General features: G+C 42.6%; 1 protein-coding gene across 1 annotated transcript; it reads left to right on the top strand.

Moving 5' to 3' along the window:
- The first annotated feature begins 1,204 nt into the window (after window positions 1-1,204).
- On the top strand, window positions 1,205-24,550 carry Fbxo7 (F-box protein 7). The gene is made up of 9 exons (XM_051172854.1): window positions 1,205-1,435; window positions 3,792-4,086; window positions 8,339-8,566; window positions 10,973-11,114; window positions 13,753-13,836; window positions 18,344-18,439; window positions 20,344-20,520; window positions 22,704-22,741; window positions 23,629-24,550. The coding sequence occupies exons 1-9, from the start codon at window positions 1,314-1,316 to the stop codon at window positions 24,013-24,015; spliced, it is 1,569 nt and encodes a 522-aa protein (XP_051028811.1). The 5' UTR covers window positions 1,205-1,313; the 3' UTR covers window positions 24,016-24,550.
- The last annotated feature ends 647 nt before the right edge of the window (window positions 24,551-25,197 follow it).

Genomic DNA, 25,197 nt, shown 5'->3' with positions numbered 1-25,197 from the left:
ATAGGAGTAGAGCAAAAGCCTTTGGACCCTCTTTCTCCCTGACTCTGCTGCCCCACCTCAGCTACCCCTGGACTGCCATGGATGTGGAAAGCCTTGATGTTTTTACAAGTAGGGCGTTTGTTTATAAATGGGGGTATTTGGAAGGCAAGTAGGCGGGGGTACCAAAGAAGAACACAAGCCTGGAACAAAGACATGGTTGCAAGGTGGCCATAACAATGTGGTCGTAGCAAGGCGGTCATCACAACAGGTGGTCATAACAAGGTGGTCGTCATAACAGGTGCTCATAATAACCTTATGAAACAAGATATAGTTGTGGTTTTCTGGAACAGGCAATACAGAACCATTTGTAGTTAAGGCTACAGGTGAGGCATAGCCCAATCCTTGAGAAACATTTAATCATAAACAAGAATGAACCTAGTTTGTCTTTACTATAAAACGGCTTTTTAAGACTAAAATGGAGTAGGCTGGTTTATCAGGATTTGCCCTGCAAAGTGGAGAGGTAAACTGTTGTGGCGTTCCAGCGCACTGGGAGAAGCCAACAACTTAGGCTCGACTCAAACTGAGATCGAATGAATTCTTACTGCTAGCAGAAGGACGGCAGCTTTGGAGGAAAATTGTTTTACTTCCCTTGGTTGTTTCTTACTTTCTCTGCTATGCAGTAGTAAAAAGATCGTATCATCCCTTTCACGTAGTGGTAGTGAGTTTTACAGAATCAAAGGCAGCTGTTAATACTTCGTAGCCTATTAATCCCATTATCTCACTTGCAGGCCACTCGGATCTCCCAGGTGTTCCAGAGCAACAGCCTTAAGGGATGCCTGGCTCCTTACATTAACTTTCTTTAGTCATCACAGGGGACCTGCGTAAATTATTACTCAGGCAGGCTTGAGCGCTCTAATGACCGGGATAGAACAGTTCTGGGAATGTCAAGCCACAGTGCCACCAGGTTAGGGCCTGTCTGTCACGTCTCCACACCATCTGCCTGCAGCGGTCCTTCCAGAACTAAAGGTCCTGCAAACCGTGGTGGAAGAGACGAGCTTCCTCACCCCAGCGGAAGCGCACAGTGCGCTGAAGCGGGCTCAGCAGCGCCTGCGCCGTGAGCATCTCGCCCCCAGGTGGCGCAGTCGTGCGCCGAGCCAACCGATGGCAAGCGCAGGCGCTCGGCACTCGGCTTAAGTAGAGGACTGTAGGGGGCGTAGTCGAAAGAGAGAGAGAGAGAGAGGCGAGCGCGGGGGAATTCCTTGGACGCGCAGGCCCGGAGCTACAAGGCTTTCGGTTTCTCCTCGGACCGGCCGAGGCTTGAGGTCCTCTTCGCCATGAGGCTGCGCGTGCGGCTTCAGAGGCGGACACAGCAGCTGGAGGTGCCGGACGCAGAGCCGACGCTCGGGCAGCTGCGCGCGCAGCTCAGCCAGGTCCTGCTCCCGACTTGGGGGTTCAGGTGAGCGGCCGCGCCCGAGGTCGTGGGGCTCGGCGGGGGGGGCGGGGGGGGAGAAGGCGCGCGTCGGGAGGTCACGTGAGGCCCGGGCCTCCGGGGCGTAGTTGCGCTGATGAGCACCTCTGACGGTGACGCTCGGCCGCTGGGTGCTCGCCGCGGGGCGTCCGGCTCTGGGAGACCATGGCCCAGCCTCCACCGGGTACCGCTGTCCTCCCCGGTGAGTAATCACTTCCGGGTGTGTGGTGGCCGCCGCGGGGACACTTGGCTTGCGGTAAAACCCTCGCGATGTAAACCCACCGCAGCTCGAGTTTCCCTCGGTGGTTAGGCTATTTAAGTGGTTAAATTGGGAAAGCATCGAGCCCGGAGTGACAAACTTCTTGGCACCCTTAGGCCGTTATGGTTTGTGCCCCCTGCTTAAGGCTACAGTAACTTTTGAACACAGCTGAGCGTGCTGGAGCCAGACACCGCACCTAACTGTCAAATGCCTCAGCTGCACCGTTTTAGGAAGTATGCGTGCATGCTTCAGGTCAGTGGGCATTTTCTGGGCGAGATGTTGCTTTTTTCTCTTAAAACAGAGGCCTGACTCCAGAGAGCTTGCAGTTTGGTGGCAAGTTGAGACAGTAAGATTAAGTTCTGTTACTAATTTATGAGGTTGCAGAGGAGGCTTCTGTGTTTCTGCAGAGGATATTTTCAGATCGTAGAGAGAAAACTATATGGGCGACCCACTTTAAATGCAGAGCTAGAAATTTGAGCTTGTGAAGGAAACATTTTTTTTTTTTTTTTTATAAAGATGGGCTCTGGGGCTATTAAAATGAGATATTCAAAAGAAAAACCCTTCCCGTTGATTGGCATTTTAAGTAAGTGTGTTTCCCTTTTTTTTTTTTTTTTTTTTGGTAAGGAATTAAGCAAAGTGAAGCCCTGTATAAATTTCTCTTACTTGCTCTCTTCCCAGCCCCCACACATTGTTATATTAAAAGCTATATTATTGTTAAATTAAAAGTGAGCCTGAGCTATACCTTTATTTTAGCACTCTGGAGGCAGAGGCAGGTAAATCTCTTAGAGTTCAAGGCCAGCTTGGTCTACATAGCAAGTTCCAGACCAGCCAGGGTTACATAGTGAGACCCTGTCTAATAAAATAATAATGTTGGCCAAAACATTTTTTAAAGAGAGCTTTTTTCACATTAAAAGAATTAAACAACATATTACCGTATTTTCATATAATGATGACATACCCACTTGTTTCTTCGTGATGTAAAACTGGGTGTTTTAAATGTTGATAACAGTTGCCCTTCCACACACACTTTGAGAACTGTATTTTTAAGATATTTACAAATTGTAGTGCTTTTCAGTTAAGCAGGGCAGCCTTGAAAGAGTGTGAAACCCAGGAGCCCCAAGTTAGTTTCTCTTTCAGGCTTGTTTTCACAGTTGAAGTTGGTTAGTTGGGTGGAATTTAAGCCTCAGCTTGTGACAAAGTAAATTCGTCTGAAATTGTATTCATTTGGGGAACAAAAGGGAAGCTTTAAAATGTGTCCACATGACACATTTGCTATTCTAAAAGAGCATTTTCTAAGTAAGCAAGTCCAAGATTGGTATAAAGTAGATTTTTTTCAAAGTTGCCGTTTGTTGGTGAAATTCACCGCCCCCCCCCCCCCAAATCCCTGTACTTTCAGAAATATAGGACCTTGGAAAACACTTTAGAAAAGTGGGAGGGAAAACTGTTAAATTAACATTTCTGTTAAGCAGCCCGTTTCTTATCTTTCTACAGAACAAATTGTTTACTTGGGGAGTTTTCCCTTTTTTCTGCCAAAGTTGACCTGGTGTTTTCATGGGCAGCTGGCAGGCTTCAGCTTTTTGTTTGTCAGAACACTTTGTGGGTAGCAGCAGAGCAGGTTATTTTCTTAGGAGTGGGAATAGTCCTTTAATTGATGAGGAAAATGGATGCATATGAAAGAAAAGTGCATCAGGCTGGGGAGATGGCTAAAGCACTTGATGCAAGAGCCTGACACCCTGAGTTTGAACTTCCAGCACCCATGTAAAGCTGGAAGTAAAGCTGTGAAGTAAACTGATGTTAAGTTTAGGAAGGACCTCAACTTCAGTGGTGTTGAAACGCTGAAAAGTGAATGCTTTAGAATTGGCGAAAATGTAGGTACTGTATTTCCCCGGCTACTAAAGTTTTAGCCATTAGAAGCCTATGACTCGGGCATTTGGTGAGAAGAACGAGTAATTTAGATCCCCTGCTTTTCTTCGTTACTTAAGTGTTTTTTTGGGTACATAGCGTACACTTTAATGTATTCCAAATGTAGTATTTGGAATAGTGGAGTAGGTAGCTCTTACTGTGCTCACCTGTCTTTCTTGGCAGTTCTGATACCCGATTTGCAATTACCCTGAACAACAAGGATGCGCTCACTGGAGACGAAGAGACCTTGGCTTCATATGGGATTGTTTCTGGGGACTTGATATGTTTGGTTCTTGAAGATGACATGGCGGCACCTAACTTACCTTCATCTACAGATTCAGAGCATTCCTCACTGCAGAATAATGAGCAACCTTCTTTGGCTGCCAGTTCAAGTCAGGCTAACATCCCAGATGAACAATGGAGCGATTCATCCCAAGGACAGGCCACCCAGTTCCATGCCTGGACTGATGACAGTATGGTGGGTATTAAAGATGAAGAATGAAATGGAGTTATTGATAAGATATGTTGGCGCTTCAGAGGAATCCTACGCCCGTCAGGATGATTAGCATCAGTAAATTGTAGACTCTGCCCTTTATGAACTTTGGTGTTTTGTTTTGTTTTGGGTTTTTGAGGCAGGGTTTCTCTGTGTAGCCTTCGCTGTCCTGAAACTCACTCTGTAGATCAGGGTGGCCTTGAACTCAGAGATCCTCCTGCCTCTGCCTCCCGAGTGCTGGGATTAAAGATGTGAGCCACCACTGCCCAGCTTGAACATTATCTTTTTGACTACTAAACATCTGGGCTAATGTTTCACTGGCGTTCTAACATGCGTGGTTTTGCAGTTTTGTTCAGATGTTCCTTTAGATCCTATGGTGTGTGTCTGTGTGTTTCTGGTTCCTAATTTACCATGTCTGGGCTACTGTACTCATTAATACTGTACCTATAGTCCAGTTATTTCCATAGATTCTGTGTCTAACAGTTTGGAAATGGAAACATTATGCACCAGTGGTCCGTTCTCTGCATAGGAACTCCCTGCTCTGCCCCACAGCGGGGCCACTGAGCTCCTGTGCCTTTGACTTCTTGTAGCACAGGCTGCCAGTCTGTGTTTGTCACTCTGTCTTTTACGTTGTTTGCTTCCTATGTCTTCACTATGTTATTCTCGCGCTCTGTAGTAGCTCTGTGTCCGAGAGGTCTGTATTTTTTTTTTTTTTTTGAGCAAATATCTCTAGCCCAACCATGTTATTTTACAGAAAAGAAAGTCCCTTACTTTCGTGTAGCCAGGCTTTCTGGAAGTTGTCCTACCCCGCCTCTCCAGGGCCACTTTCTGGTCTTTTCCTGTCAGTGATCGACTCTAGTTACTACAGATTCCTGATCATTCTCACTCTTCCGTTTTCATATGTCACATGCAAGTGCACAACATGCTGACCGTGTGACTGGTGGTGTGGTGGCCTGGTGCCCTTGCTGATCCTCCTTTTCCTGTTTGTACTGCCTGCATTCCAAGGTCCTTGCTAATTATAGTCCAGTGATTTAAACCGTTTACTGGTTACCTTTATCATTTTGTAAGTTCCTTATTTTTTCTTAAAGATTTATCTATGTGTGTATATAAGTGTTCTGTCTTCCTGTATGTCTGCATGTCAGAAGAGGGCATCAGATTCCAGTAATAGATGGTTGTGAGCCACCATGTAATGCTGGGAATTGAACTCAGGACCTCTGGAATAACAGCCAGTGCTCTTAACCACTGAGCCATCTCTCCAGCCTCTTATTACTTATTTTATCCTTTGTATGAAACAAACCTACCTACCTATCTGTCTGTCTGTCTGTCTTTCTTTCTTTCTTTCTTTCTGGTTTTTAAAGACAAGGTTTCTCTGTGTAGCAGCCCTGGCTGTCCTGAAATTTGTTTTGTAGACCAGGCTAGCCTCAAATGAAACAATTCTTTAATATTAACGCATAAACCATTGTTAACTGTTATGTATATATTTTTATCACCTCAGTTTAATTTCTTTTGCTAACCTTAAACATAGGTCCAGGACATTAAGAATAGGTAGATATTCTGAATAGGTAGTTATTAAAATACTTAATAAATTGATGTTGTTAAAATAATTTCTAGATACAATAATTTTAATTTGTCTTACAAATCATTCTTATATGTTTCTGCTTCGTAGGGTGATGTGTGTGATGAATAAGGATATCTGAGTGCATACTTAAAATATATCCGTGAGTCTGTTTTTACTGACAGACTCTTTCAAAGATAAACCTAGAGACAAGAGCCCGTTCCCTTTACTCCAGTGCGCTCTAAAAATCCTCCAGCAAGATGGCGTTTTACAGCATGTATAATACTTTCATTTTTCTTTGGAAACTTTTGAGAAGCTAGTGGTGCCTCAGGGTGGTGATTCCAGTTCTAAGAGCATATCGTTTGTCTCGTAAGTTCTCTATGGGTGAAGGAACCCTTGCCAGGAGACGAGCTTGAAGTCATAAATAATGCTCAGAGTCCTTGAATCTATATGATCTGCTGGCTCAGCATAGAAGGGAGCTGTGGAAACGGAATACACATAGATGAAAAGACTCAAAACCAGAGGCGAGGAACTTTATTTTGTAACTAAATGTAAGTTAGTTTTACTTGATGGTGCTTGGGAGCTACTGTTAACGATGGCGGGGATAACCCATCTCAGACCTGATAGAGCTCCCGTGGAGTCTGGCCATTTGTTCTAGTTTTGTAAGTGGCCTGTGGCAAAACTGTCTAGAGGTGGTGCTCAGCTGTTGTCTGTTCTCAAACAGGAGGGTGATGGACACTCATATCAGAGGATGCCAGTGCTTTCTGGACTCAGGAGTGAGGTTTGATAAGCCCACGGCGGGTCTGTAGTTGGCAGCCAAGGGTAATGCTGCTTAAACATTTTCACATGTGTTGTGTCTAAGCAGTAAATGGCCAATGAAGGACTAGTGGGGAAAACTGAAGGGATTATTTTAAGAATTTAGACTTGATGCATTGCTTTTTAACATGGTGATTTGTTCAAAAAAATCATGGAGATGTTTTATTCAGTACGATCTTTTAGGTAGTATGAATTAACAGAGCCTATTTAATTTTAAGTTCTATCTATGAGACAGGATGTTGTTAAGTAGCTCAGGCTGACCTTGAACTCTCAATTCTGCCCCCTCAGCTTCCTAAGTGACGAATTACAAGTGTGTGCCACTGTGCCTGCGTAGGGTTTGTGGTTTTCTGTAGCCAATTAAGCCTTTAACTCTGCTGATTTTGAAAGAGTAAAAATCTGCTGTGGCTCTATTCCAGTCCTTCAGCCTTGTCTTATACTTTGTAACTTTAAATTCTCCTGCCACTCCTTTTTCTGGAAATCAAATCCTAAAAAAGAAGCAGCTTGCTTTGTCTTAAGAGTTGAGCACAAACTGGGAAACAAAACTTTCTGCCTAAAATCCGTGTAGCAGCTTAGCTTCCCTAAAGCATGTTTACATTTAAAGCCTTGATGATGAATCTGAGGACCTGGTTCATTTCAAAGTTTTATAAATAGATAATCTTGACTGGTTATTTTATTTTTTTGATTTAACAATTATACCTATAAAAAGGCACTGTCCTTTTCCCTTCTTAAGTTATATGATGATTGTAAGGGCGAATGAGAGAATACCCGGTAAGCAAAACCATGAAATGGCAGCGTGTCATCTTCCAGCCGTCGTCATAGACCTTTACTGAATTTGGACCATGTGGCGGGTACTGTATTCTCTTTTTACATAATTGATGACTTGTGTAGTCTTATACTTTACACACACTTGCAGTCATGGAGAGATGCAGATGTGTACTAAGTGTGGTGAGGTGCAATAGTAGAGGCCGGGGCATCCCTTGGGTCTGCTGTGGACGTGGGAAGGAAAGGGCTGGGAGAAAGCGAACAGATTTTGAGTCAGGGAGCGATGATGACGGGTCTTATGAGCCCAGATTTTTGGACTTAATTTTCTAGGCGTGCACTCCTCAGTCTGTCTCTGAAACACGTTTTGTGACTTGTTATAAGTGCATCCAAGATGCTAAGTATGAGTGAAGAAGGCAGATGCGTTTTGGTTGGTTGCACACATTTCTACTGGTTTAGAATTCCCAGAGCTTTTGTAAGGTTACTGCTGGATCTTGTGAATGTGCAGGGTCAGATTAGACAGACGCGTGGAGTGTTTCTCTACCTGACTCTGTACCAGCTTTCCCCTAAGAACATCCAGGAGCACAGATTGAAGGTACATGGTGGGAAATGCCATTGCCTGTATGAGGAAATCCTGGTGCAGTTCAAACTGGGACAGAAGACATGATTGGATTCTTAATTTCCAGGGGAACTGGCAGGAGTGTGTATGAGACAAGAAGGGGAGGCAGGCACTTGCAGGAAGTGCTGTTCCTGGAAGTCAGGAGACACATCACGGGGCCCTGAGGTGTCAGCGGTGCAGGAAGCACAGCCATGGAGACACCCAGGCATGACAGTAGTTGGAACTGTGAAGACATCACATTTAGGGTAGTGTTTAGTAACTGTTAGGGAGTCTCACAGATGAGCTCCAGGGTTTTAGTCTGGAGTAGTTACAGGGTGCAGGCTGGAGGTGGAGGCTGCAGTCTCATTTGTTTAGGAGAGCTTCCTTAAGATGTCTCCTATTTGTGAACCTCATGCTGTGCTTTCATTTTGAGCACTGATCCCTGCTTTGTTTAGGGTATAAAATGTCCTATGTGAAATTAATGAATTTATTATTGTCATCCTTTCTAGGAAGGGCCTAGTCAGAATGTTGAAGCCGAGTCAGTTCAGGATGCCATGGATATGGAAGAGGTTTCTGGTTTCCATCCATCGGAACCAATGCTCTGCAGTGAAACAGAGGAGGGGCAGGTGCCACATTCTCTAGAGACTCTGTATCAGTCAGCCGGCTGCTCCAACACCAGTGATGCCTTGATAGTGCTGGTCCATCTCCTCATGGTCGAGTCGGGCTACATACCTCAGGTAAGTTCAACCTAAATTTCTTGTGAGGGGTACCTCAGTCACCAGGGCATTGTGGTGGTCCACTTGTCTTTAGTAAATGTGGTTGGTTGCTGAACATAAAATGTTAGACACAGGGCTTTGTCTGTTGTTGTTGTTGTTGTTGTTTGTTTTTTGTTTTTTCAAGACAGGGTTTCTCTGTGTAGCCCCGACTGTCCTGGACTCGTTTTGTAGACCAGGCTGGCCTTGAACTCACATCAATCCACCTGCCTCTGTCTCCCGAGTGCTGGAATTAAAGCTGTGTGCCACCATGCTGGGCCTAGGGCTTTGTCGTAGGTGCTCAGTAAATGTGCCCTTTCCATTGTTCCTTCTTCTACCTTCGTTTCCTTTTTTAGCATTTAGTATTTCAGAGACAATGGCAACTGGTTAAAAAAAAAAAAAAAAAGACAAAAGGCTTATATATGGTAATATGAAAACAAAGTGGTGGCAGTGTGGACTGAGTTTGACTAGATGCTGGCTAACTAGGCTATGTTTGATGTTCATGACTTTGCTCTATGGTTGCTTATCTTCGTTCAGAATGTGTTTCTTAAGCATCTACTAGTGTCAATGGCTTTTTTAATTTGTTTATTTGTTTTTGTCTGTTCTCAGCTCTTTGTTCTCAGGTTAGGATTAGTCTGAGATTAGACAAGCATTTAGACCGTTACAGTACATTGTGTAAGTTCTAGGAGAGACCTTTGCACAGCCAGAGGCCCAGGGACTCAAGAGAACAGTTAGAGGAGAGCTGAGGAATATGTGGGACCATGTTAGCGTACAGGTTCTGACTTTGTAAGCTTGGGATGGAGCTCAGCTTCTTGGACACTCCTGTACTGCTGCTCTTCTGTTTCTCTTGTGGGCCGTGTGATGAATACAAAGCTTAAGGATAACCCAAGAGTATTGTCTGCCTGGGCACGGCATGCATGGAGCCTCACATTCCTTAGAGACTCCACAAGTGGGCATGAAAGACAAGACTAGTAGTTCATATTATAAATAATAGTGTAACAAATATGTAGCAACAGAAATGTGAACTGAATTTTAGAAAATAACTTTTTAAAAAAGGGCTATAGGAAAGAAGTGATATCCAACTTGGGGTCTTGAATAATGAATGGCACGTCTTCGCTAGGTAGAAATGTGAGTCTTAGAAGAGAAAAGTTAAGCCTTATTTCTATGATATCATTTCACTTATTAAAACAAACAGTTTGATAAAAAAAATATTACAGCATGTTCTCCTCCTTTGGGGGCAGTATTAATGAAGTACACATTCTGTCAAGGAGGCTGTGCATCTTTTTAAAGATGTGTACTGTGTGCATGTGGGGGCGTATGCACACCATCTGTGGAGCTGGTGCTCCAACTCACCTTATGTGGGTTCCAAGGCTCAGTCTTGGGTATCAGGCTTTGTGATGAGCACTTTACCTGTTGAGCCATGTCAGCAGCCCAAGGGAGCTGCATTGTTCAGTAAGTTAGGGGTGTTTCTGATTTTCATGGTTTTTTTAAAAATTATTTTTATTTTCCTTTTTTACATAAACATTTATATTATTACACATAAATAGAATAAACTACATACAACAAGAAGAACCATGAAAAAAATCAGGAATTATATAAATGTTACATTTATAGTGATTTGGCCATTCTTTTTTATATATATAATTTATTTATTTAATTATAAATTATTTATAATTTATTTATTTTTATTGTATGTGCATTGGTGTTTTGCCTGCATGTATGTCTGCGTGAGGGTGTCAGATCTTGGAGTTACAGACAGTTGTGAGCTGCCATGTGGGTGCTGGGAATTGAACCCGGGTCCTTTGAAAGAGCAGTCAGTACTCTTAACCGCTGAGCCATCTCTCCAGCCCAATTTGGCTATTCTTATTTGACAAACTTGAAGTAAACATCATTCCTATCGTGGTGAGTGTAAAGTTCTGAATGTAAATCAGTATCTATCGTGTCTCATCTCTAGCAATAAAACATCTATCTTGATCTAAAAACATCTTAACCCCTAAACAACTAAGCTTGATTGTAAAACTAAACTGTCTGGTCTTCAACCCCATCAGAGACTTGAGAAGAAATAAAACTGATTACCTGAGTAAACAGGAAGTGCAGGTTAGCAGCTTCCAAAATGAAAAAATGACAGAGACGGTTTGCTGCCTGAACAGACACCCAAAACTCTCTGTAACGTTGGAGCATCATCTTCAGCCTTCTGGCCCAGTCTATCTGACAGACATAATGTGAGGCAGGAACTATTGAGGACTTGCTTACCCTGTCTTGGCAGAGTTTGGCTGTCGACTCTGCCTTCATCTAAGCTTGCCCATTTTAGGGCAAAATCCTGTCTGTGGCTGAAAAGAGGAATAACACAATACCGTTCTTCATTATTTTTCCTTTCCTTTCATTCCTCAGATGACTGAAGCCAAAGCAGCGTCCATGCCGCAGAAGTGGAGGTCAAGTGGGGTGTACAAGCTGCAGTACATGCATCCTCTGTGTGAGGAGGGCTTCGCCATGCTCACCTGTGTGCCTTTGGGAAACCTAATCATTATAAATGGTAATGGAGCTGTGCAGTCATGGTTGCTGCGTTATGAATCAAGGAAAGAGTTTCTTTTTAAACATTTTATAGCCACCTCAGTGGTTGGCTGTCAAGTAGTTCTGAGTCATTCACAGCTTAATTACTGTACCACTGATAACATGCCTGAAGGGTTAAAAATATGGGGGCGCTGGTTTAGGAGAGCACCCTTTTCACTCTTGGGGTAGCCCTTGTTTTTCTTTTAAAATGTTTGTGTTTGTGAGTGTATGTATGTCTGCATGTCTGTCCGTGCATCACATGCCTATAGTGCCTACAGAAGCCAGAAGAGGGCATCAGATCCCCTGGAACTGGTATCACAGACAGCTGGGAGCTGCCACGTAGATGCTAGGAATTGAACCCGGCTCCTCTGGGAGAGCTGCCAGTGCCTGTAACTAACTGCTGGGCCACTTCTCCAGCCTCAGCCCTTTTCTTTTGATGTCTCAGTCTTTGAATACTGTATTCTGTGAGAGCTGTGATAATAGGAAAAAAATGACTTTTACTGAGTATAAACTGTTTGAAGGGTTTTGTGTGTGTGTGTGAATGTCTGTGAATGCCTTTTTTATTTACTTCTTTAAGTCTTCACCTGGGCTTATGAGGTTGGTCTAAGGTTTTATTTAGCCAATTTGGCATTTCTGTGGCTGTGGATACCCAGAAACACTGACGAGATTTTGCAGCCTTAGTATGTGCACAATTTAGCTGCCCTTCCCCATGGAAGTTCTCTGAATAAAGAACCTTTTTGCTTTCCCCTCTCTAACTAGGACGCTTCTCTGAGGTGGCAGTATGTACTATCTCTGGGTTTCATGTTAGTTGTGATGTCACACAGGTCCTTCCAGACTACCCTGGTCTCTGGAATGTTCTCCTGATCTCATATACTGGAGATCTATTTGGGTAACTAGGATTTGCATTTCATTTTGATCTTTTCCTTAATTTTTATATTTTTGAAAAGGAGACCATGTAGCCCAGTCTGGCCTCAAATTCTTTATGTAGCTGAAGCTGGCCTTGAACTTCTGATCCTCTGTCTCGGCCTCTCAAGTTCTGGGGATTGTGAGTGAGTACCACTCGTCTGGACTAATACTCTTTATTTTTGAGGTTCTTTTTCAGACATGTAAGCTGGTGAGATGAGGTAGAATGTAATGTTTGTATAACAGATTGCCTTGTTTGCTGCCTCCTGTCAGGGGTTTTCTTTTAGTTAATTTTTTATTATAATTTATTTACATTACATCCCGATTGTCATCCCTTCATTCTTATATTCCAGTTCCCACCCTCCCTCCCTCTTCTGCCCTATTCCCCTACCCTAGACCTCTGGTGGGGGGGCCTCCTCACCCACCGTTTGATCACGGACTATCAGGTCTCATCCGGGTAGCCTGCATCCCCTTCCTCCGTGTGTCCCCACGGTGTCCTTCAGCTGCTTGTTTTGCTGAGGTGACATAAGGTTAAGTCCCCGCTCTCATAACATATTTACCTCTTGTCTGTTGAGGTTCTGTGTTAGAAAAGAGTTTTTACTAAAATTTGTTTTGAAAGCTAACTTACAGTATTTTTTATTTTAGAATTAGAAAGGTAGTTTTTAGTCCTCTCCTGTAACTTTTTCCCATTTCCTTATAACTGCCCAGTTCTCTCTTACATGTGTCAGCATTTCACTTTAAAGCTGAGATACTGTACATTTGTCAGGATGTGACTGACAGCGTGAAGGCCGAGTAACGTGTTTGTTCTCACAGTTAGCTTGTATAACTTGTAGATCGGCCTTTTGTGCCAAGAGTGGCAGTGGGCTCTGTTCCTGTGTAGTCACCCTGACTTATCACGTCACAACTTGGAAAGTGGACGTTACCAAACATTAATAGCACATGTGAGGTGGTGAGCTTTATCTCAGTTCCATATAAAGGTACCTAATGACATGCATAGAATACCTGCTCTTCACTAAGAGCAGGTTTCTTAATTTCTGGTGTTGCAGTCTCTTATTCCTTGCAGATCAGTGACTTGTAGGTTCCCACAGGAGCCAGTCACTCCAGGTTCACGTCTTTGAAAAGGAACAGTGTCTTTAAACCTTTCCTTCACCCAGGGCATGGCTTGGCGCACACGTGCGTGAGCCCATCACTGCCTCTTTCATAAGCTGAGATGAAGTGCGCCTTTGTATACAAAACTAAAATTGAACCCTCTTGTGATGTCAAGAATATTGGTCTTTTGGGTCTAGAAAGTATTAGTGCTGTGAAAACTGGCAGGATCCTGTTAATGAACAAGGATTGACCATTGCCAAGGATTAAAACAAATGAGTAATGCTTTAGTGACTTCATTAGAAATAATGGTCTTCTGTGCTTGCCTGGCTCCTGATGACCTTGTTGCAGATCTGTCCATTACTCATAAGCTGCTGTTGATGACACTTAGTGGATTGGGCATGAAGACTCTCACTGTGTCCTGCAAAGGTGGTGTTTGTGGCTGGTTACTTCATGGCAGGTCTAGCCTTTTGACCGTGCTTTGAGAGGGAGAATGGGCTCAGAGCAGTTTGTTTGGAATAATGTGTCCTTTGGTCTTTGGAGGCAAGGAAATGCAGTCCCGCACAATCACCAAGGGGATCAGCTCAGGAAGCGACAGATTGCTTTATCATCTTTCTTTCATTTATTTACAGCTGCAATAAAAATCGACGGTGGAATTAAGAATGTGAAATCAGTGCAGCTGCAGCCAGCGTCCTATGTTAGTGGAGTGGAACCAGGTGATGTAACCCTGACTTCACTTTTGGAACGAAGCTTCAAGAGGTGGTGTTGAAAAGGCTGAATTCCAAAACAGTGTTGCCTCTAAGAATTCAGGTGTTTAGGGATCAGGGGTGTGGCTCCATGGCAGAGCATTTGCCTGGCATGTACAGGTCCTGGCTGCCACTTCTGCACCACAAATCCAGAGGGGAGAAAAGTGGAGGATTTGATTACAGTTTGAAGAATTTGTTTCTAATAATTCTTAAGGTCTTTGAGCACTAAATTATAGTTATCCTGTTAGGAACTAACACTTGTGTGTAATTTGTCACACTGATGTTCTCTCCCAGTTCCTTGTGTTAGTATTTGGAGAACTTTCTCCCATTTAACTGAATCAGAGAAGATCTGTGTTTCATGGAAGAAATTCAGTGTGGCTTGTTTATTGAATGTTAATGGAGAAAACTACTTGAATATTTTTAATATAAATTTGATAAAAACGCTATTTAATGAGATTAGCATTTCCCTAAAATTTGGATCATTAATATGGCTTTGCCTATATCCCATAAAATTCTTAACAGATTCAAAAAGGCCAGGTTTCTCTCTTTTTACTGGTTTTGGTTAAACGTACACAGGTGGTGAACACAGGTGGTGGAGAGACGAAGGAATGTGTCTTCCTTCCTCTTTTCTACTGGACATGTCCTTTCCCTTCAGCCCCTGGGGGAAACTACAGTAAATATCAAGAGGCAAATGGGAGAGATGGCGTTTACAGTAGCATCTCTTGGACAAGACTGGCTGGATCCAGGTTGTTCCTCCCTGGGAGGCTGAGGGCAGGAGGAGGAGTAGGATGCTCTCAGGGCTTTCTAGCTGCATGCGCAGGCAGATCTTGGCATTAGACCGCCTTTAGTCAGCCTGTTATTGCTTTTACTGTCATTCTTCTAAGGGCTCCTAGGCCCCTTGTACTCTGCCGTACAACCACTCTTTGCTGCGAAATATTCGTATCACAAATACATGCCATACTTGAGTACTGTAGCCCTTCTGAAGGCTAAGTTAGTGCTTTCCAAGAACTGTTCTTTTTTTTTTTATTTTTTTTGCCACCTTTGGGGTGATTTTGCCCCTATTGAGAATGTATGCTAGACTCATAAATCTGTAAATGTATTTTCTGTCATGATCAGAGAACTTAAAAAAGTTCCTCAGTACTATGTTTATCTTCATCCTAGGGAGGAACTTGTCATGAGTATATATTTCATGCTCCTAAGCAGGCTTTATGCTCATGCTACAAATAAGAAATTAGCTGTAGAGAAGGCAAAATCATTTCAGCATCCCAGACCTCAGTAATAGAGGGGATCAGGATTGAGGTAGATTGTCTGACTCATAAGTCTTTTAAAAAACAGCCTCATCTAAGGGTCTAGCTCAGATATTCCTGTTCTTTATCTGTTAAATATGAAATGGAGAAAAGCAAGGGAGGGAGAACGTTTTTTCCCCGGAAAAGTTTATAGGCTTTAGTGAAGTATTTTTCCTGAAGTCCTTTTGTGTTAGGTAGGCATATGCTGTTTATTTGGCAAGTCATTTGTGTTGTATTGTGGCTCGGAGCTTAGAGCCCAGTAGCTCATTTTACTCTTCCAAGTTCCTAGTCAGATAGTTACAAGAATGTTTTGTTTTGAATTTTAAACAAACAAACAAAATGTATTGAAAATCTGAAAAGCAAAGTTGTGTCCCGTGCCAGTGTGAGCAAGGCTGTTCCCCACTCTCTCTTCTATCAGATTCAGTGTGTTGGGTTTCCTGTTGAGATCTTTGATCCACTTGGACTTGAGTTTTGTGCAGGCTGACAAATCCGGATCTATTTGCATTCTTCTACATGCAGACATGTACTTTGATGGCACTATTTGTTGAAGATGCTGTCTATTTTTCAGTCTGTTGTTCTGCCTTCTTTATCAAAAATCAAGTTGTCATAGGTGTGTGGATTTATGTCTGTGTTTTCAATTCAGTTCTGTTGATCAATGTGTCTGTTTTTATGCCAGTACCATGCAGGGTTTTTTTTGTGTGTGTGTGTGTGTTTTGTTGTTGTTGTTTTTGTTGTTGTTTCGAGACAGAGTTTCTCTGTGTAGCCTTGGCTGTCCTGGACTCTTTGTAGACCAGGCTGGCCTTGAACTCACATCGATCCGCCTGCCTCTGCCTCCAGAGTGCTGGGATTAAAGATGTGCACCACCACACCTGGCCTACCATTCGGATTTTATTACTACAGTTCTGTAATATAACTTGAAGGCAGGGATGGTGAGACCTCCAGCAGTTTTTTTCATTGTTCAGGATTGTTTTAGCTATCCTGGGTTTTTTATTTTTCCATATGAAGCTGAGAATTGTTTTTTCAAGGCCTGTAAAGAATTGTTTTGGACTTCTGATGGTGATTACATTGAATCTGTAACTTGGTTTTGGTAGATGGCCATTTTTATTACATGGCATGGGAGATCTTTCCATCTTCTCATATCCATATCTTCCTTTAGTTTCTTCCTTAAAAGACGTGAAGTTTTTATCATACAAGTCTTTCACTTACTTAGATAGAGTTACCCTAAGATATTTTGTATTATTTGAGGCTATTTTGAAGGGTGGTGTTTTTCTGATTTCTTTCTCAGGCCATTTGTAATTTATATATAGGAGTGCTACTGATTTTTTTTTTTTTTTTTTTTTTTTTTTTTAGTTAACCTTGTATCCAGATACTTTGTTGAAAGTGTTTATCAGCTGTAAGAGTTTCTTGGTGGAATTTTTGGGGTCACTTATGTATGCTATCATATCTGCAAATAATGAAACTTTGGCTTCTTCCTTTCCCATGTGTAGCCCCCTAATCTCCCTCAGTTTTCTTCTTACTGTGGCTATGACTTCAAGTACTATATTGAATAGATGTGGAGAGAATGGACAGCCTTGTCTTGTTCCTGATTTTGGTGATATTGCTTTGAGTTTCTTTCTACTTAATTTGATGTTGGCTATAGGGTTCATGTAAGTTGCTTTTATTTCATTTAGGCATGCCCCTTTTATTCCTAATCTCTCCACAAATTTATGATGAAGGGAATGTTGGATTTTGTCAAAGGCTTTTTATGAATATAGTGAAATGATCATATAGGTTTTTCTTTCAGTTTATTTATATGGCAGATTATTAACTGATTTTCATATGTTGAACTATGCCTGCCTGTGTAAGATGAAGCTTACTTGTTATGATGAATGATGTTTTTGATGTGTTCTTGAATTCTGTTTGCAAGTATTTTATTGTGTAGTTTTTCATCTATGTTCATAATGAAAATTGGTCTGTACTTCTCTTTGTCAAGTCTTTATGTGGTTTTGGTATCAGGGTAACTGTATCCTGAATTGGGCAGTGTTCCTTCTGCTTTTATTTTGTGGAATAATTTGAGGAGTATTTGCAATAACTCTTCTTTCAAAGTCTGTTAGAATTCTGTGCTGAAACCATTTCACCCTCAGATGTTTGGTTGGAGACTTCTAATGACTGTTTGTATTTCACTAGGGATTATAGATCCATTTAAATTGTTTATCTGATGAGAAAATTGTCCCTTTCTTTTAGATTGTCCAATTTGGTGGAGTACAGGTTTCTAAAGGATGTCCTTATAATTCTTTGGATTTTCTCAATGTCTATTGTTATGTCTCTTTTCTTGTTTCTGATTTTGTTTACATATTCCGTCCCTTTTATTTAGTTCAGATAAGGGTTTCTGTATCTTTGTTGAGTTTTATCAAAGAATCAACTCTGTTTCATTTATTTTTTATTTTATTATTTGTTTCTGTTTCAGACCCTAGCTTGATTATTTTTTGTCATCTACTCCTTTTGGGTGGCTTGCTTTTTTTGTTGTTGGTCTAGACCTTTCAGGTGTGCTGTTAGATACTAGTATTTCTTTCTTTCATTCTTTCTTTCGTGAATTCTAGAAAGTCTTTACTTTATTCATTTCACTCTTTTCAATCAGTATGGAGCTGTTCAGTTTCCATGAGTCTGTAAGCTTTATTTTGTTTGTATTGCTGATATTTAGCTTTAATTCATGGTGGACTGATAGGGTGCAAGGAGTTATGTCAATTTTTTTTGTGTGTGTCTGTTGAGATTGGCTTTGTGTCCAAGAATGAGGTCAGTTTTGGAGAAAGTTCCATGAGGTACTGAGAAGAAGGTATGCTCTTTTGTGTTTGGGTGAAATGTTCTGTACATATCTGATAGGTCCATTTGATTTGTAACATGTTAGCTGTAGCATTTTTTCTGTTTGGTTTTTGTCTGGATGATTTGTCCATTGGTGAGAGTGGATATTAAGTCTCCCACAATCAGTATGTGAGGATCAATATTTGGTTTAAGCTCTAGTAGTTTCTGTTTTTGTTTTTTAACAAACTTGGCTGCCTTTGTCTTTGGGGAATAGATGTTAAGACTTGAATGTCATTTTTCAATTTCCCTTTATCTGTGCAGGAATTATTCATGAATATTTAATACTTTTTAGATACCACTCTAGGTTTTTTAATTTGGTTTTGTGTTTTGACTTCTACTGTGTAACACTCTAGGGGAAAGTGCAGCCAAAGTATACAAAGACCTTAAGAAGCTCTCCCGTCTGTTCAAAGACCAGCTGGTGTACCCTCTTCTGGCTTTCACGAGACAAGGTGAGAGATGGTAAATTGTCACATACTGAATGATTGAAAGAGTGGCCAGTGCTCAGTGTTCTCATTAACTCTGAGATCTGACTTTACCTGTTTTATTGAGATTTTGTTTTTAAAATCACTACAGTGTATATCCCTTAAGTGTTACCCACACTGTCTTGTATTTTACCCAGAGCCCCTTTTTGTTCTCTTTCATCTGAGACAGGTTCATTTCACTGTGTAGGCCGTGGAGGTGTCTGACTTGCTATGTAGCTCAGCCTTTGCCTTGAATTTGTGATCTTCCTGGCTCCACCTCCCTGCCACACCTGGTTTCCATGGCAGTGTCTGCACTGTATCGTAATGGTTGACATGATTCCTTTTCAATGTAAAGTTAGTGGTGGCTTTAACATTGTGTGTGTTAGTTGCTCTGTTAACTCGGCTAACACCCAAATAATGGAGACTGGACTGTGTTGTTTATTCAGCAGTCTTTACAGCACAATACTGCGCGTTCACTACTATCTTCAAGTTCTCTGAGCTAGTCTGGCCTTACACTTCGCCAAGATCCCCAAGGTACTTGGATTTCACGGCTTTCTCTGCTTCAGCTGCTTTCTTGTGTCGCCTGGACCTCTGCTCATGGCTCAGTCCCCGTTTCTTCTTTCTTTTCTCCTCCCCTGCTAGCAGGAAGTCCAGCCCTATTCTCCCCTGCTCAGCCATTTGCTGTCAAGCCTTTTTATTGACAGATTAGGCAATACTTGGGGAGCAGTGTTTACACAACATGAGACTGGCAAGAATTGCAGCCAGATATGGGGGGGGGCACAGAAATCAGCATTTGAGTCCTTACACAGTACACAGTAACGTTAGGCCTGCAATGTACAGTTGGCTTGAAGGTAAGGATTGTGTCTCAGTCAGTTTTGTGTTCTCATTGCCTGGCCCACAGTAGGTAACCAATAAACGTATGTGTAGCATTTCAAATGTGTGTTTTTTTCCTTAATTGTTTTTATATGTTGTGTATGTGTGTGCGCACGTGTGTGTGTGCAAGTATATAAACACATATGCACTTGGACTCATACACAGAATACTCGTGGAGGTTAGAGAAGAACTTCTAAGAATTGGTTCTTTCCTTGTATGATGTGCTCCCAGGGAGTTGAGTTCAGGCCATCAGCCTTAGCAGCACGCACCTTTGTCTGCTAAGCCATTTACTGCCTCCATTTTTTAAAATCTTAAAAAATAAAAAACCCAAACCTTTTATGTGATGAGCATTTTGCTTGCTCTTCTGTAGTTTTGTTCCTCATGTGCTCGTAGTGCCAGCATAGATCAGAAGAGGGCGCTGGAACCCTTGAGGACGGAGTTACAGATGACTGTGAGCCATCTTGTGGTGCTGCGAAACAAACCTGGTGCCCTGCAAGAGCAATATGTGCTCGTAACTGCTGAGCTGCCTCTCCAGCTGTACTCTTCATTTATTGGGCACTAGATATTTTACCTTGGTGAACATTGACTATTAGTAACTTTGAGGTAGATTTGACGATGAACGTTTATGGATGATGAAATAGTCATTCAGCAAGCTTTATGTTTTTCGGAAGGTCTTTTATCAGTCAGCTCTCTCCCCTTTGTGTCATAGTGAAGCACTTACTTCTAGTCATGTGCGTGAGGGTTTGCTTTGCCTGAAGAAGTGACCTGCATCAGGAGCATCTGTGTGAGAGCCGAGCCATGCGCTAGTTCTCAAAGATCCGGTGCTGAAGTCCAGTACGTTGCCGAGAGCAAGTCAAGTGCAGCTTGAGGTAGTGGTTGAAAGTGCAGCTACAGAGAAAGCTGACCGTCAAGCCCTGCCACCTTTTCAGAGAGAAGCGGTGGCAGCTTTGATGACCATGTGGGAACCTGGGTGCTCTTTTTTACCCATTAACTCCTGATGCTGCCTGTTCCCCATCTAGTGCTGAACCTTCCAGATGTATTTGGGCTGGTCGTCCTTCCGTTGGAGCTGAAGCTACGCATCTTCCGACTTTTGGATGTTCATTCTGTCCTGGCTCTATCTGCAGTCTGTCATGACCTCCTTATCGCATCCAATGACCCACTGCTATGGAGATGTTTATATCTGCGGGATTTTCGAGGTGATTTACATAATGACATGTTGATGGGAGAAAGGCTCTTTGTCACATTGTTGCTATGGTGTTACTCAGATGGCTAAAGTTTTTTTTTTTTAATTATTCTTTTCTTTTTTTTTTTAAATTAATTTTATTAATTTATTCATATTACATCTCGATTGTTAGCCCTTCCCCTGTTTCCTCCCATTCTTCCCTCCCTCCACTTCTCCCCTTCTTCCCTCCCCTATGGCACAAGCCAAGGAGAATATATGTAGTAAGCTTCGAACCCCTACCCAGACCTAGCCGACGAACAGGATATTCTCCACCGTTGAGTGGAGAGTGAGATCTGACTCTCACACGAACTCTGGTGCCCCTTTTCTGACCACGTCCCCTGGATGGGGAGACCTGGTGGCACTCAGAGGAAGGATAGCAAGTTACCAAGAAGAGACTTGATATTCTAAAGTTTTGAGTGTAGGTTTGTCCCCTGCTGTTTTGATCTACAGCTTGTTAAGGAGAAGCTTTTGAGTGAAGAAGCTCTAGGCTTCCTAGTGTCAGCCTGTGCCACTAACATTTTCTCCACTCTAATATTTTTTGCACTATAAACCAATAAGCTGTCATGTCAGGATATAAAGTAGAAGACAGGTTTATTCCTTCCCAAAGAGTGTTTTCAGTCTGTGGCTTAAATGAAGGGCACTTCCACCCACTGCCTCGAGGGACCAGTGTCCCCTTCAGTGTGCTACTCGGATGCTTTGTCTGCAGCGTCACATTTGTGACTGGGTGGTCATCGCAGCAGGGATGGGACGGTAGACCTTGTGCACCATGATTTCCAGATCAAAGCCGGAAAGAGCCTGACTATGAATGTCCCTAGCAGAGCCTGACTGTGAGCTGCTCTCTGCCAGTACTGACGTGCCAGTGAGTTTGAAGCTGTTGTTTTGACTGTAGGGTGGGTCATGAAATAGACTCAATGCATCAGTTTATAAAACAGGCAAAGAAAACAAAAGCACAGTAGAAAAACAGGAGTGAACTCTATCAAGTTGGTATTTACTGCACTGCACACACTTGCTATGTGTTTCCTGTCAAAAACACTTGAGTGAAAATGTGAACGTGCTGATAACATACTACCTTAGCTATGGAAATCCCGTGGAGTCATTTCAAGTCTTAAAACTGGGGTTACTTTTTTGAAAGTGAATGACCTTGATCCATCCTTTTCTTCCTTGGTTCCTAAGGTCCTCTAAAGTTAGTCTGGGTTACAGAGTAAAACCTTGTCTTACAGAAAGGAAAAAAAAAGTCAGACAAGTAATTAAAAACAAAACAAAAAAAACCCATAGTGATCAGCATACGTTCAACAGCTGACAAGAAAAAGCTGGCTAGAGTGTAAACTGTGTGGGGTGGATGTCCTCTCCCTGTGCATCTGCCTGCCACTGTGGGGCACAGCCCAGTAGTAAGCTGAGTATGTGTAAACATTGTTTGGGAGCTAGAGCAGTGGCTCCCAACCTTCCTAACGCTGCGATCCTTCAGCACAGTTCCTCATGCTGTCAACCTTAAAATTATTTTTGTTACTGCTTCATAACTGTAATTTTGCTACTGTCATGAGTCATAATATAAAAATCTGTGCTTCCCAATGGTCTTAGGGGACTCCCATGAAACAGTTGTTCAGCCCCCAAAGGGATCATGACCCACAGATTGGCAATCGCTTTTATAAACTTCCTTAGTCAGCTTATAACTTTCAGAGAAGATATGGCCAGCTTCTTCCCGAACTCCTCATTAGGCTTGAAGTTGACTGAATTTTTTTTTCTCATTTCACGTATTTTAAGTGCATTTAAAACAGTTGTGGGTATGGTCATACTCATGGTGATCAGCAAGTATGTAACCCACCTACAGAAGAGAACTCGGTCAGCTTGACTTTAGGAATGAGCGTGGACTGTAATCCAGATACATCAGAGACACTGTTGGGCCAGGTCATGTACCTCAAGACACAGCTTTGAAGCAGGGGCACATCTGCATGAGCCTGTGGCAGAAGACATATGCCATCACAGTGTCCCGGGTCACTGCCTGAGTCCTCAGGTCATGACAAGGCAGTGATGAGCACTTGACTTACTCAGGGGAGTAGTGATGTGCACTGTGTGCCTGCAAGTGCCGCGTGCCCTGCTCTGTTAGGTACTGGGTGCGTGAACAGTCCTTCAATCTTGACATTTTGTTTCCCTCCACAGATGGTGCTGTCAGAGGTCCAGACACAGATTGGAAAGAAGTAGGTATTTTTAAATACGAAGACTAATGTTTATGACTCAAATACCTAGCGAGTGAGTAGTGAAGGGCGTGTTTTCCCTTTTAGTGTGATGTGATGAAATCAATTAAAGTTAAAGTTATTGTTAAATATTGCTAATGAAAATGTTTCAACTTTAGGCTTAGTCCTTGTTTTTTTATAACAACAAAGTGTATTAAAATGTTTTTCATTGAAATATAGTAAGGCTTATTTTTCTTGCACAAAAATAACTCTTATCATCGTGTTTGGGTAATCTAAAGCTGTTAGATAGTTGGCATAGTGCATTGTGAAAAGAATAAGGTGCGTGATTCTATTTGTAGATTGTGACAGTAAAAACCACTGATAGGCCCGAGGAAGGACTGATGAAAGGTAATTGAATGAAAGTCCTCAGCTGCTTGCAGAATATACAGTATTGTTCTTGAGTGTATGTCCTGCCCTTTAAAATTGCCACGTGCTTGATGCTTTAAATTGAAATCCAATAGGGATGAAGAACGCGAGATTGCCTATAGTACCTGAATGTTGTTTATAGCATGATGTTCTCAACAAATACTTAAGTTGCACGTGCAAAAGGCTCACTTAAGCTTATGTCAGCCATGGAGCACTAGATTGCACTCGTAAAAATACATGCCACTGAGTCATCCCTTGTTTGGACTTACTGATACCTCACATTAGACGGTCACTCTTTGGCCATATGTCCCACTTGGCCCCGCGTCTGGAGCTAAGGCTCTTCATGTGGTAGAAGCCCAGGACCATTCTATGGTGTGTCTGCCTTGGTTGCCTACGCCATGGGAAGGGAGGGTGCGGTGAACAGCTTAGAGATTGGGGACTACCTCCACCACTCACCGTGTCTTCTCTACCTCTTTTTTCTGCAGTTGTATAGGAAAAGGCACATACAAAGAAAAGAGGCTCCGAGTGTGCGATATGAGATATTCCTGCCGCCGACAGGCCACCACACCCCATTCTGTCCCCTCTACCCGAGGGCCTACATTCCCACCACGCTGCTTCCTCCAGGAATCATTGGTGGTGAATACGATGAGAGGCCAATACTGCCCAGTGTTGGGGACCCGGTCACCTCACTCATCGTAAGGCCTGGGGAGCTACCTGCCTATTTTCCTCCACTCAGACCACATTTTGATCCTGTGGGCCCACTTCCAGGGCCTAACCCCCTCTTGCCAGGAAGAGGTGGCCCCAACAACAGACTTCCCTTCAGACCCAGCAGGAGGGGTAGGTCAACTGACAGCCGGCTACCATTCATGTGACCAGTTTGGAGACTGTACTGAAACCGTGGATGCTGTTTCCTCGGATGCCGATCTCTACTGTCAGTTTCTGATTCTGAAGGCACCAAGCACAAGGTTGCTCAAAGCTGGGTTAGCTTTGGGAATAGGTGACTGGTGGTCTCCCCACTCTGGAGTCACCTCTGAGATGAAGCTTATGGAACTGATAATGTTCTGTGCTAAACTAATAAAAGTAAAAATTAATGGTGGTCTTGACTTTCAGTAAAGACATAGTAGTCACACCTTATGGAAACTATCAGGGTAGTTCTTAGTGTGAGGGGATGATCGAGCACAGGAAATGTCTGTTTTTGTTTCTCAGCAGGGCTCATTCAGTGAAAGCTCAGGTGATGTCATGATAAAAACTGAGCTGGTCTGCTTGAACTTGGAAGTGGATCCACCCTTTCCTTTCTTAGCAGCATTTCCGGATTCTACGAGGAACTTTTAGGGCTTGGAAGACCTTTGGGCTGACTCATAACCACGAGGCCCCCCACCCCCTTGTGTCTTGTTGTCTAGGGTGGTAAGTCTTAACCTTGCTGTCAGGTACTTGTTCTTCGAGGAGAGCTCTCCCTCTTACTAAGAGAACGTTGTGTTTTTAAGACTTAAAATACTCAAAATTCAACATTTATTTATTCTACAACAAGAAAAAGCCCAAACACAAATGAACTACACAAATGACTGTAGGAACATGCTGTAGTGACATGTACATTGGAACTGCTGCACAGGAATAAAATGCGGCTAGCATCTGCAGGAAATAGGAATAGTGCCAATGTCTTCCTGTTTTTAAAAACCTGTTTTGCATACTAGGAAATGGCTTGAAATATGTGCTGCAGGAATATTTTGAGTCCTGTGTGCCAGTGAGAATTTGCTACATGTGTGTTTTGAGTCTTTGTATCACAGTGAAGAAACTTCAGTCTGATATATCTAGAGACCATGTGACCTTTAACACAGAAGAGGATTTGGGCTACTTATGTTCCTTTGATCTACAGGACAGTCTTAATGTCCACTGTATTCCACAGGGTTCATTTGGGTGTGGCTAATGGGGCCACCCTGAAGTTTTGATTGCTCTAGATTCTACCAAAACATGTCTTTGTGACTAGATGCTAAGTTGCCTCGTGTGTGTGTGTGTGTGTGTGTGTGTGTGTGTGTGTGTGTGTGTGTGTGTGTCTG

This window comes from Acomys russatus, chromosome 31 (assembly GCF_903995435.1).
Source record: "Acomys russatus chromosome 31, mAcoRus1.1, whole genome shotgun sequence".
NCBI classification, from domain to species: domain Eukaryota; kingdom Metazoa; phylum Chordata; class Mammalia; order Rodentia; family Muridae; genus Acomys; species Acomys russatus.
This window is presented reverse-complemented; position numbering and strand designations above follow the sequence as displayed.